The following is a 12,233-nucleotide window of genomic DNA, read 5'->3' as shown; positions in this document are numbered from 1 at the left end:
GTTTATCTCTCTCATTAGCTGATACCTCTGACCGGGCAGTAGTCGGTTGCAACCTGGTGCTAATGAGGCCGAACTTTTCTCAGCCCCTGACGCCAGCCAGCAAGTTATTTGCCAGCCACACACTACACCCTACTCCTCCGTCAGCTGATTAAAAGGTATGAACAGGCAGACAGCACAGCCAAACAACACTCCTGGGGAATCTCAAAGCATATGCATCTACGATCTACGGAACATACACCAGAACATCATCCCGGTGATAGTGAGCCCGTCGCGTGGGCCTCTCATCTGAAAGTCAACGCATTCACCGTAATGTGTGCATTTCTGTTTTGTAAGGCATGGCCTTAAGTGGTCACTTGTATCTTCCTAACTTATTGGCCGAGGTTCCTCTTTCAAGGGAAACGTGGAAGCAGAGTACAGGGATGTCAGGAAGATCACAGGTCGTCAGAATTTGCTAAAGCTACACTTAGTTCTAACAGATGCAATGTATATGCCTAGTCTACATATGTGAAACTTGTCGATAACTTTCTGTTCTCAACAACAAAATCTTAATATGAAAAAGATCTGCAGATAGAGTGAAAACATCACCCAACAGCTGTGACCATGAGCCCTTTCCATCTGGCATGGCACCCTTACTTCAAGAACCATTACAGTCTGCGTAACTCAGTTACCTCTTTAATGATGGATGGGGCAACTGCCACAATTTTAAATATGTTTAATGAACCACTTAAGAGGGTACCACACGAAGATGATGGAAACACACTATCCTAAATGCATCATAAGGGATGAGCTGCTGGCAAAAGCTAGAAGACTAGACAGAAAACAGGGACACAGATGGTCAGATGGGCCCAGAGCGAGGCCCAGGGGAGAAAGAAAGCCTCTGTTGGTCACTTCCTCTGAATTTCAAGGCTTGGGACTTCCTCTTTCTGAAGGTGTGCGAGAAAGCAACAGCTCCAGCGTCCCTGGCAAAAACTTAAAAATCCAGCCTGCACTTAATGCCCAGAAACACACATAAAGCTCCCGAGGCATGAATAGGCAATAAGAACTTTCAGTTCCTCAGAAGGAAAGCTGCTGTATAAATACAGGATATTATTACTACTATGATTTCAAGATAAACACAGCTCTCCTTTGTATTACAAATGCATTTTTATTGACATTTTGGCAGCAACATGGTAAAAGAAAAGAGGCGATCTGATGCTTTGAAAGAGGTGACCCCCATAGGTATGAAGGCAGCTTATCTAGCCAAGCTGTTAAGTGCTGTTTTATCCAATATTCTGATAGCAGGAAATACTAAGAAAGTCCTATAATTAATAGGCAGAACCTGGCTTCCCTTTCTTGGCTCAGAGTCTTGTGTTCACTTTAAATTTCATCCAATTGCTTCTGGGTATGTTGCAATCTTTAAATCACAGAGGTAAGTCAACACAGCAGCTAAAAAGCTTGTTAAATGAGTAACCATATTAATGTGTCAAGTCTGCTCCCAAGTGGGGGGAACCTTTCCTTAATTGGTCAGCTGATCCTGGCGTGAACAAGCACAACCAAGGCAAGAAAGACCTTTCCCAGAAGGGTTGGTGGGGACTGACTGCACACCTCTCTCTCAGACACACCATTGTCCCAGAACCTGGGACTCGTTTCTAAAGAGATCAAAGTTTCGGTGTTGAAAACAGGAACTCTTACCCATGTAGAGAATTCCATCTGAACTTCGGCATGGGGATGCCTGTACGAGCTCTGGGATGGTAAAGGGAAGTTTCTTTAAAAAAAAAAAAAAAAGGAAAGGAAAAAATAAGTTAACCAAGTCTTGTGCAATTATTATAATTTTACTGTAGTCTTTCTGTTACCCAATTCTGCGAAAAAGAGAGAAGCAGTGTTGATGGTAGATGGGAGTTTTCCTGACTGGAAACCCAAGAACAAGGGGGGCCTAGATGCCCTAGGCTTCCATATCCACTGTGGACAAGACTCCAGCCGCCGGGTCCCCTCCAGGAGCCCCTCAGAGTGTCTTGTCCAGAGCACTTCTGGGGAAGACACAAACCTTTGCTGAAAACACTTACACAAATATGGAGAGTGACAGAATCTTTGAAATTTGGGGCGGGGGGGGGGGGAGGGGGGAGGGGTGGACAGAAAGAATTCTCTTGTCTTGGAAAACTGACCCAGAGCCAGCGAGGCTGAGTGGGATGACATGTTTTCAGAGTGTGTGCGAGCCAAGAGATTCATTCTGAAGAGAAGCGACCCCAGCACCCAGCTGAAGCTTGAAGGGAAAGGAGAAGTCAGCATTATGTGGGTGACCCAGGAGCTTGGGGTGGAAAAAGAAGTTCTGATGTTTGCTTCAGAAAATAATTCTCTACTGCAAAACACAGAAAATTAAGCCTTTTTCAGTATTAGAAAGAAATTATGGTAGGCGCCAGGAAAAGAAACTCAAAGGAATCCACATGTTTCAACTGCATTTCATCAGAAAACTGACTCTTCTGAGTCCACACAGCTGACATCTGAGGGGTTCTTCTGGTTAACATTCGTTTCAGTATACTTTATTTTTGGAACATTCTGTGTTCTTGAAACTATTCTATACATATGCCTGCTTCTACCACACTGTCATCTTTTTCTCCAAAAAAGAAAAAGATTTCTCTCTAGCTTTAACAAACAGAACTTTAAATAATCAATCGTTTGGATTTTCCCATTATCCCAACACTTAAATGAAGCCTTAGAAAAGGACAAATGCCAGAGAGAGGCTGTCGTGACTGACTGGATTTTTGTCAGGTGTTTTGGAGAATCAGAAAGTCATCGCAAGGCTTCCAGTCTGGAATCCTGTAGCGTCTGCTAAACAGCTCTACAGGACTCCCTGGCCCAAGGGGGAAACACACCCCTCGCTCCTGCTCCCGGAACACAGGAAGGTGTGAAGGGTGGTGGTCAAAGCATCCTTTGGAGGTTAGAGCTCAAGGCCGGTTCCAACACTTGAAGCTTTGGCCTTGGGCACATTCCTTCACTTCTGTGGGTGAGGTTTCCACACGTCTTATATGGGATAACACCTGTATCCCAGAGGGCTGCTGAAACAGGAGACAACTTCTACAGATAGTCCCACACAGGGTCTAGCAAAAAGTGCTTCGGAAACAGGCTCCGGAATGTGGAGAGAGATGCTCGAGGTGAGACACACACACACCTCTCCACAAGGCTTGCCCTCCTCCCATCTGTTCCAGTCACAGGCGTTCATAAAACAATGTCAGAATATGCCAATCAGAGTTCACAGCCACTTATAGTCTAGACCGCTGCTTCTCGGCCTTAGCTGCACGTCAGAGTCACTTGGAGGCTTTTGAAAAAATATTTCCTATCGAAGCAGAACATACAAACAGCACACTGAGTGCACAGCTCAGCTAAGTTTTGCAAAGTGAACCAGCCCATGTAACCAGCATCCACATGAAGCAGCAAAACATTTCCAGCGCTCCGAAAGCCCTCGCCTTCTCTTCCAATCATCCCCTCCCAGGGCCATCATTATCCTGACTTCAAAACAGCATAGGCTGGTTTTTCCTGTCTCTGAGCTTTACATAAATGAATCATTCAGCGTGTAGCCTTTCTGGTTTATCATCTTTTGTCCAACCTCCCGTTGGTGAGGTTTATCCATGCTCCTGGGTAGTGTCACAGGCCGTTGGTCCTCACTGGTGGAGACCATTGAAGGTGTATCACTATCCCATAATTTATTTATCCTGTCCACTATTGATGCTGTTTGGACAGTTTTCACTTTTTGGTTATTCTGCATCATGCTGTGGGACATCTGGTACCTGCCTTTGGGGAACATAGACACAGACACTTCTGTGGGTACACGCTGACCCAGGAAGGATTAACTGGGTCATAAGGCTTTAGAGATTTTGCCAGTTTCCAAACCGGATATACCAAGTTGCACTTTCACCAGCAGCGTCCAAGAGTTCTATGAATCTTTTGTTGGAGTCATAGGTGTACTTCAAGTACATTGTGGCCTGCCTCTCTTAATGGTGTCTCTTAACAAAGAAAAATTCTTAATTGTAATATAGTCCAATATATCTATTTTTTTTCCTTTCTCATTAGTGGGGGGGGGGGGGGGGGGTTCTGTTTTGTTTTGTTTATCTCATCCAAGAAATTTTTTCCTACTCTAAGGTCGTGCAGATGTTCCATTACTTTCTTTTTTTTTCTTAAAGTTTTGTTTTTACGTTTCACACTTAGACATGCAATCTCTCTGGAACGGAGTTCTGTATGTCTGGTGTGAGGCAAGAGCTCAGCTTCTTTTTCCACGTGGATATCCCAGGTGACTCACCACTTACTGAAAGACCACCCTTCCCCACTGCACTGCAGCCACACCTCTGTCAGAAATCAGGTGCCCGTCTATGTGGGCCTGTTTCTAAATTCTCTTATCTAGGGAGCTTTTAAAAATTCCTGATGACCTAGATCAATTAAATGGAAGCTTTTGGGATTGGGACCCAGACTCAGTCTTTTTTTGTTTGGTTTAGAGCTCTCCAGGTTATTACAATGTGTACCTAAGGTTGAGAACCACTGGTCTAGATTCTCAGATAAAGTTGGGAATGGAACATCACCTGCCCCCCTACCTCGTAAAGGGATGTCTGCTCGGGTGGAGGTGGGCAGGGCTGCAAACTACCCTCCACCCCCAATTTGAAATCACTAGTCGGAGCAAGCCCTGCTGTTAAAGGGAGTATCGTACCCCTCTAGCGTGTTGGCTGGGCCTTGAGAACCTGCTGGTCTAGATCAATGCTGCTGAATTCTGGCTGCCAGTTAAAAGCTCATTTAGGGAGCTGTAAAAAAGATACTGATGCCCAGGTCTCACTGCAGACCTCCTGAATTAGGATCTCCGGGAATTTTTTTTAAGCTCTCAGGTGATCTCGGTGTGCGACAGTTGAAGACCACTGGTCTGGAACCTCTGAAGAACACAAAGAAGCTAAATGCACTCACCGTCAGGCCTTCATTATTCTTGCCCCCAAGTGTATACAGGCTGCCATCATTGGGATCTGGGAGGAAGGCAGGCCTAGAGATTAAGCAATGAGTATCAATAATAAATTACAGCCCAGGGCACAAAACAAAATATCAAAGCCATGCAAAGCCATGATTGGGAGGAGGGGGAGGATGTGTGCGTATAAGACAATTCCACCCACGGCTCTTTCACTTTTAGCCACAAATAAAATATCCCTATGGTGACAGGCTATGTTTGAGCAGAAAAAAGCAACCTGCAAAAAAAAAAAAAAGCGAAAAACCACAGAAGAGTAAACTGTCTTTTGGTCAAAGCATCCTGGATGATGATAAATAAGTGAAAAGGACCCAGTAAGTCTGCTTTCCAGTTTCCAAGTCAATTGTGTACAGAACTTTAATAATCAATATTTAATAGCATGGAACAGTACATAAACAGGTAGGACAAATCTACCTTCAGTGTTCAACAAACATTTATTTTTAAACTGGAGGCAATAAAAGCAGACTCTGAAAGCCTGACATCGGACAGGACCTGCCAAGGAGATGGATGGTGTCCAGTACATGGCTCCTCACGAAGCAGATACAACGTGGTCTTTGGTCACGTTAAGCTTCTGAAGTCTGCGCTCTGACTAGTCACTCAGAAACCTGTTGCTGAATCTTTTCTGTACTTAGGATGTCCCATCATGTGAGCTCCTGCTGGGGCCATAACGCACAAGCAGGTCACGTCCATGTTTCCCCTCCATGGTACGACACAGTGAAGAGGGAGAGATCTAAACCCTCTGGCAGGACTTTGGCAGCTTAAGCTCAAAACTCAACTTGACTTTCATCAGACTTTTTAATATCCCTGCCTCTGCCACCCACCCCAGCAGCTGACCACCCTTTCCTGATCATAGAACCTGTAAGACTTCCTGTCTCCAGCACTCTCATTATACTTTACCTTTATGCACATGATGTACTCCCAACAGCTAGCTTCCTAAATATTAATTGACTAGTTTAGAAAATGAATTAAAGGGAAGTGCTTAAGTAAAATCAGAAGACTTACTCTTCCACATGCGTTGGAACCTGCAGAACCGGATCTGTGCAAAAGAACAACAAAGGCACCGTCAGACAGACTCTAAAATATCGGGATTCCGAGAGAGCCCCCAGGACTCACTCACGAGTGACACCAATAACGTAAATTTACCTACATGAGATAATGTACGTGAAGGTACTTTAGGAAACACACACCCAAAGACACAGACGTAGGCTCTTATGATGGTCTCCGAGGCTGGATAGAGAACAGAGTAGAAGAAAACTGCTGTCAAGGAACATGCACACAGGGGCAGCTGGGTGGCTCAGTTGGTTAAGCACTGGACTCTTGATTTCAGCTTAAGGTCATGATCTTGCACAGTCTTGAGACCGAGCCCCACGTCAGACTCCACACTCAGTGTGGAGCCTGTTAGGGATTTCCTCCTCTCTCTCCCTCTCCCTCTGCCCCTCCTCTGCTCCTGCTAGCTCTCTAAACAAACAAACAAACAAACAAACATTAAAAAAAAAGGGGGGGGGGTGGTGCCTGAGTGGCTCAGTTGGTTAAGTCCAATTTCAGCTCAGGTCCTGATCTCATGGTTTGTGATTTCGAGCTCCATGTCTGGCTCTGTGCTGACAGCTCAGAGCCCGGAGCCTGCTTTGGACTCTGGATCTTCCTTTCTCTCTGCCCCTCCCCCATTCACACTCGGTCTTCCTCTCTCTCAAAAATGAACATTAAAAAAAATTTTTTTAAAAAGAAATGTGCACATAACTTGGGGGATGGACATTGAAGGAAGAACCAGTCACAACCCACGGTGGACAATGGGTCACACTGTCACTATCTGACATATCAAGGACTTTTAAAACCTAAATGATCACCCTGTCAGATATCTGGCGTGGTACTAGGTACTCCCATTAGGAAAATCAAAACGATGACTTAAGAATAAACTTTCCTGTTGATGAGAATTTTGTTGAATGGTAAATGAATGCCCCTTTGGGGCAGCAACAGGGCAATCTTAGAGCCTCCAAGGGCTTGTTTCCCTTGATTCCCTTTGATCCATTTCTATAAAATCTAGTTTGAAAGCAACACAAAATAGGAGGCACCTGGTGGCTCAGTCAGTTGAGCATCCGACTCTTGATTTCTGCTCAGTTAAGGACTGGCCACTTGGCAGAAAATCAAAGCTTCTAGAAGGCCTTATAAAATTTTTTAAAAAAGGTACAAATCTTTATATTATGATGTTCAAGAGAAAAGATAACATTACACATAGAGTATTAATGCAACTGGGGAGAACATCTTCAATGCACAGAAAAAAACAGAAAGGCAGAAAATGCTAATTGTGAATTATATTTGTTGGAAGTATACATGACCCCCTCTTTTTTTTTTTTTTATTTCCCAAAACTTGTATAACAACAGGCAGTACTTTTTACACTGGAAAAAAAAGGGTTTTCCCAAAGTCAATTTTCTATCTGCAGTAGTCAAAAACAGCATTATCTCTCTCTCCTGATTCTCCCAGGCACGAATCAAGAGGACGCTCCTGGTTCCTTGGGGTCAATGGCGGCATGAGAACACAGTGACACGACCAGGGCTAAAGTCCACAGGCATGAGGCAGCTCAGTCGTGAGGGGGTTCCCAGCAACCAAAGCCCCACGGGCTACACAGACCCACCGTCCGCCACTTCAAAGCTGGGGGTAAGGAGGGCTAATATTGGGACAGGATTTTTGGATACAGGGTTCCGGGCTCCACCGGCTGTGCATGTGGTGACAGACGGCTGCCTGACTCCCCCAGTCACCTGGGACTCTCAGATGAAGAAAACGCTTTCAAGCCTTATCATCTGTTGACTCTGCTTTACAAGCCCAGCTCTGACATGAAAGCATACGGTGTTCACAGTGACAGAAGCCACACAGACCGCACAGAACATGTGGTCTCTGTGGGTGGCAAACAAACAATTCATTAAACCAAAAACATTTTAGGAAACAGGAGGAACTTTCAGTTAGTAAGCCTGCGTTTATCGTTCCCATTAATCGCTTCTCGGTACAAACAGACTGATGCAAGAGACAGGAAATACGGACACGCGGCGTTCACCCCACCGAAAAAAGTCAAGGTGCAATTATAACCCGCTACTTCTACACAGCCCTGGCACCACACAAGCCAGGAAAAGCAGGAATGCCACATTCCAAAGAAAACACGGCAGTCGGGAGGCATCTTTGTTGTCCGTTTCAGCTGCTTCAAGGCGTCACAGACACACACACAGAGGAAGAGGAGACACTGCCAGATTCTAGCACTTTCACCAGAAATGAGACACGGAGACTGACAGGATTTCGAGTCCTGTTCGCAGGCTTATCTTTGCCGTACGGGCACCGGCTCACTCTCAGGGTCTTGCCTTCAGCTGCGGATTTTCCTGGTTTTCGAGAGGTCGTCCACGGGTCACCTGACACTGAGGCCTCAAGTCCCCAAACGTGTCCTGCACCAGACAGGTTCAGTGTCCAGTGAAGGCACAGGCCCTCGGCGGGAGCTGACCAGTGGGACAGCTACGCGGCTGTTGAGGATCTGTGCTTTCTCTGGGCTTAAGAGGAGAGGAAGGTCGGCTTAGCATTCCCACCCACTCGGTAAAATAAGGTCCCTGGGAGGAACATGCGTGGAGTCGTAGGCCAGGTAACAGCACCACCATTAATTAATTACATCAGCTCTGACAGGCGAGCAAGCGCTGCTTGGCTTCTGAGGGACAGCAGTGACCTAGGCCCTAGGGGTTTTGTTTGTTTGTTTGTTTTTAACGTTTATTTATTTTTGAGACAGAGAGAGACAGAGCATGAATGGGGGAGGGGCAGAGAGAGAGGGAGACACAGAATCGGAAGCAGGCTCCAGGCTCTGAGCCATCAGCCCAGAGCCCGACGCGGGGCTCAAACTCACGGACAGCGAGATCGTGACCTGAGCTGAAGTCGGACGCTTAACCGACTGAGCCACCCAGGCACCCCATTTGTTTGTTTGTTTCTTGAAGAATCGCTTGAATCCGAGATTTGCTTTAAAATACTACAGAAAAAAAAAAAACCCACATGAGGAGTGGGGAGGGCAGATACAACAAAAACTGGCCGCCTGCTGGTAACTGTTACAGACGAATGTGGGACTGGTGGGGAGTCGCTTGGCTATTCCTTCTACCGACGCTCGAAATTTCCCATAACGTGAAAGGTTAAAGATAAAAATATTTGAAAAGCCAGCAAAATAAAAGCAAGCGGCGTCATCTGAAAATGTGCAACGAAAGCCCAACGTGAAAAAGTGGTTGTTTTTGTTTAATAACGAGAATGTGTATCAGGCAAGATTCTTGCTTTTAAAAAAAAAAAAAAGTAAACAAACAATTCAGCCATGTGAACAGAAACCTGGCCTAACTATAAGGCTATAAACAAACACTGCTCCAGAATAAACCGCTCTATCTATATGGAGACTGATAAGGATAAAAGCCATCTCATAAAGCTGTTTTACTTTCAGAAGGAAAAAAAAGCAGGGGGTGGGGGTGGGAGAGGAGGTTACTTCACAAGCACGAAAACAGGTGTTACTCAAGGTAAAGGCAAGGATCTCAGAGGAGGAACTGACTTGGGCAGGAAGAAACCTCCTCACTGCTCCCCAGGGAACAAACGCTGGACGGGACCCGATTTCCTAGTGGCTCCAGCTCGAGCCCGAAACGGCCCCGTCTTCACACCCAGAGAAACGTGGGGGAGGTTATGTGACAACTCATTGCTACTGCTGTGCTAATTGAATCCTCCTTTTTAACCCGGGACAGAAATGGCTCAAAACAGATGTTTACACCCTTCCTTTTGCCCAAGTTCCTAAGGACATTTTTATTTCCAAAAGATGTGAATTTTCGTCGTTCCACGAATACCTCTTTCACCTTCGTTCTCCATTCCGTCCTGTCTGGGACCTCATGCCCTCTCCCTCGGGACTGGGCCACACGTGGACTCGACTCCGCTCCCCTCCTGAGCTACGGGCCTTCGTGGCTCCATCCAGCACCACCAACGGCCCCACCCACCCTTTCTGCCGCTTCTCGACCATTTGGGCAATCCCACGTGCCCACTGCCCCGGACCACGCAGTCGGAGGCAGCCCCTCCACTGCCACTTCCCACTCTGTGGTTCGCCCCGCCCCTCGGGTATCCCGCCCTTCAGCCTCTGTGGCCCTGCACAGCCTGATTTCTGGCCCCCCCCCTCTTGGCGCCCTCCTTCTCTACTCCCAACAGGGAGGAACATTTCCGGGTGCTCCCCTGAGTTCTCTCAGAGAACACACCCATCTCCGTAACTTCAGCCTACATGGGGAGAGTCCAGGGCCCCCATTTCCTGAGCTCTTCTTTCTGGATCAACTGGACACTTCGACTATTTCCTACCAGAACTCAGCTACCACCTGCCCAAAGTCATGCCCTCCGTCTTTTACCTCAGATCAACTTCTACTCTTGATTACCCTATTTTGTTAACGGCCCACTATTCTCTTGGAAGGCAGACAGGCTCCAATGACTCTGCTGACACTCATTTCTCCCCAATACATCTCATCGGTCGCCAAACTTGAGGGTCTATTTCTATAATAATCATCACTTTGTTTCCTACACCCAATATCCCTCCAACATCATCAAAACCCCTTCCCTCTCAAGGAGTCTAGTCTATGTGGCCTTTGGATTCAGCTGAGTCTATGCTTAAATCCTAGCTCTGCCAGTTACCAGCTGAGTGACCTCAGCAAAATTATCTAATCTCTCTGGGCCTGAATTTCTTCATCAATAAAGGAAAAACCCCAGAGAGATAATAATACCAACCTCATGAGGCATCTCTAGGTGGATTAAATAGGATTAAATGTTTGTCAAGACTTTAAGTCTGTGCCTTGACACAGAGAACAGCGATCCTTTTAAGGACAGAAGTCAGAGTACTCTCTACTCAAAACCTTTGGTGGTCCCCATCTCACTCAAAAAGTCAATGGCCACACGGTGGCCTGCAAATCCTACACAATTCCACTCTCCCACCCTCTAACGCTCTCCCACTATTTCCTCCTTGCTTATTCCAGCCGAGCTGGCCTCCTTGTATTCCTCAAATACCGTCTAGCCTGTCCCTGCCTCAGGGCCTTTGCATTTGCTGCCCCCTCTGCCCACGTCTTTGATTAAATATCACCATCTCAGAGAGGTCTTCCATGACCACCTCTTACCGCCCCCCCCCCCCCAAGGATTCCCTACCCCTCTTCCCTACTTGATTTTTCTCCACAACACTTACCACCTCTGAAGTACAGTACATTACTTACTCTGTCTGACTCTGGGGAGCCTGGGTGCCTCAGTTGGTTAAGTGTCCAACTCTTGATTTCCGCTCAGGTCATGATCTCACGGGCTCCGTGTTGGGTGCTGCGCTGACGGTGCAGAGGCTGCCTGGGATTCTCTCTCTCCCTCTCCCCACCTCTCACCTGCTTATGCTCACTTTCTCTCTCAAAGTAAATAAATAAACTTAACAAATAAATAAATGCCTGACTCTAGCTACTATTAGCTACATAAGGGCTGGGATTTGTCTTTTGTTGTCTGGCATATTCTGAACACCTAAAACAGTGCCTGGCACAGAGGGGTGCTCAATATATTGACTGAACGGAGCAATCACTACATGTTAGTTTATTTCCTACTTCTATTCGTGCCCAGCCTGGACATCCATTACCAATTACTTTTTTTTTTTTTTAACGTTTATTTTTGAGAGAGAGACAGACAGAGTGCGAGCAGGGGAGGGGCAGAGAGAGAGAGAGGAAGACACAGGATCTGAAGACGACTCCAGGCTCTGAGCTGTCAGCACAGAGCCCGACACGGGGCTCAAACTCACGGACCGCGAAATCTTGACCTGAGCCGAAGTCGGAAGCTTAACCCCAGGTGCCCCCATCATTAATTACTTTTAATAATCCAGCAGATATGCTCTACCATCCGTCACCCCAAAATCTACTGTGCAATCCCCTTTCCTCCACTCAGGCTCTGAGTTGTGCTGAAGAAAACACTACAGTCACTCTTGGAAAAACCATTCTACATCTATGGCCCACTGGGCCCCATGCTGTAGGAGGCACACTTGTCTATTTCCTGGTTGGCCTCTTTCAAACTTGCACTCCTTGCCTCAAGGCCTCCTTCCCTCCACACCCGATTCTGCCTTCTGTGGCACAGGAGGAATAAGAGGGGACAGAGTGAGCTCTCCCAAAATTCCTACCTTTCTCCTCAAGTTTGCCCAATCCCACTCTTCACTTCTCCATACAGAGACAATGCGTCCACCTCCATATTCATAGATACTGCCCAGCCCCCAGGTGGTACCAT

General features: G+C 46.6%; 1 protein-coding gene across 2 annotated transcripts in view; it reads right to left on the bottom strand.

The window, feature by feature from the left end:
• ERN1 (endoplasmic reticulum to nucleus signaling 1) overlaps positions 1 to 12,233 on the bottom strand; it is a 78,715-nt gene that overhangs the window by 27,672 nt on the left and 38,810 nt on the right. For both annotated transcript variants that reach the window (XM_053893368.1, XM_053893367.1), the window contains exons 3-5: positions 5,975 to 6,008; positions 4,921 to 4,993; positions 1,672 to 1,744 (exon numbers count right to left, since the gene is read on the bottom strand). In XM_053893368.1, coding sequence (XP_053749343.1) covers positions 1,672 to 1,744; positions 4,921 to 4,993; positions 5,975 to 6,008 — 180 coding nt within the window. The remainder of the gene's footprint in view (positions 1 to 1,671; positions 1,745 to 4,920; positions 4,994 to 5,974; positions 6,009 to 12,233) is intronic.

Source organism: Panthera pardus, unplaced genomic scaffold (genome assembly GCF_024362965.1).
Source record: "Panthera pardus isolate Hobbes unplaced genomic scaffold, ASM2436296v1 HiC_scaffold_3, whole genome shotgun sequence".
Classification (NCBI taxonomy): domain Eukaryota; kingdom Metazoa; phylum Chordata; class Mammalia; order Carnivora; family Felidae; genus Panthera; species Panthera pardus.
The sequence above is the reverse complement of the archived record's forward strand: the minus strand, read 5'-3'. Positions and strand labels throughout refer to the sequence as shown.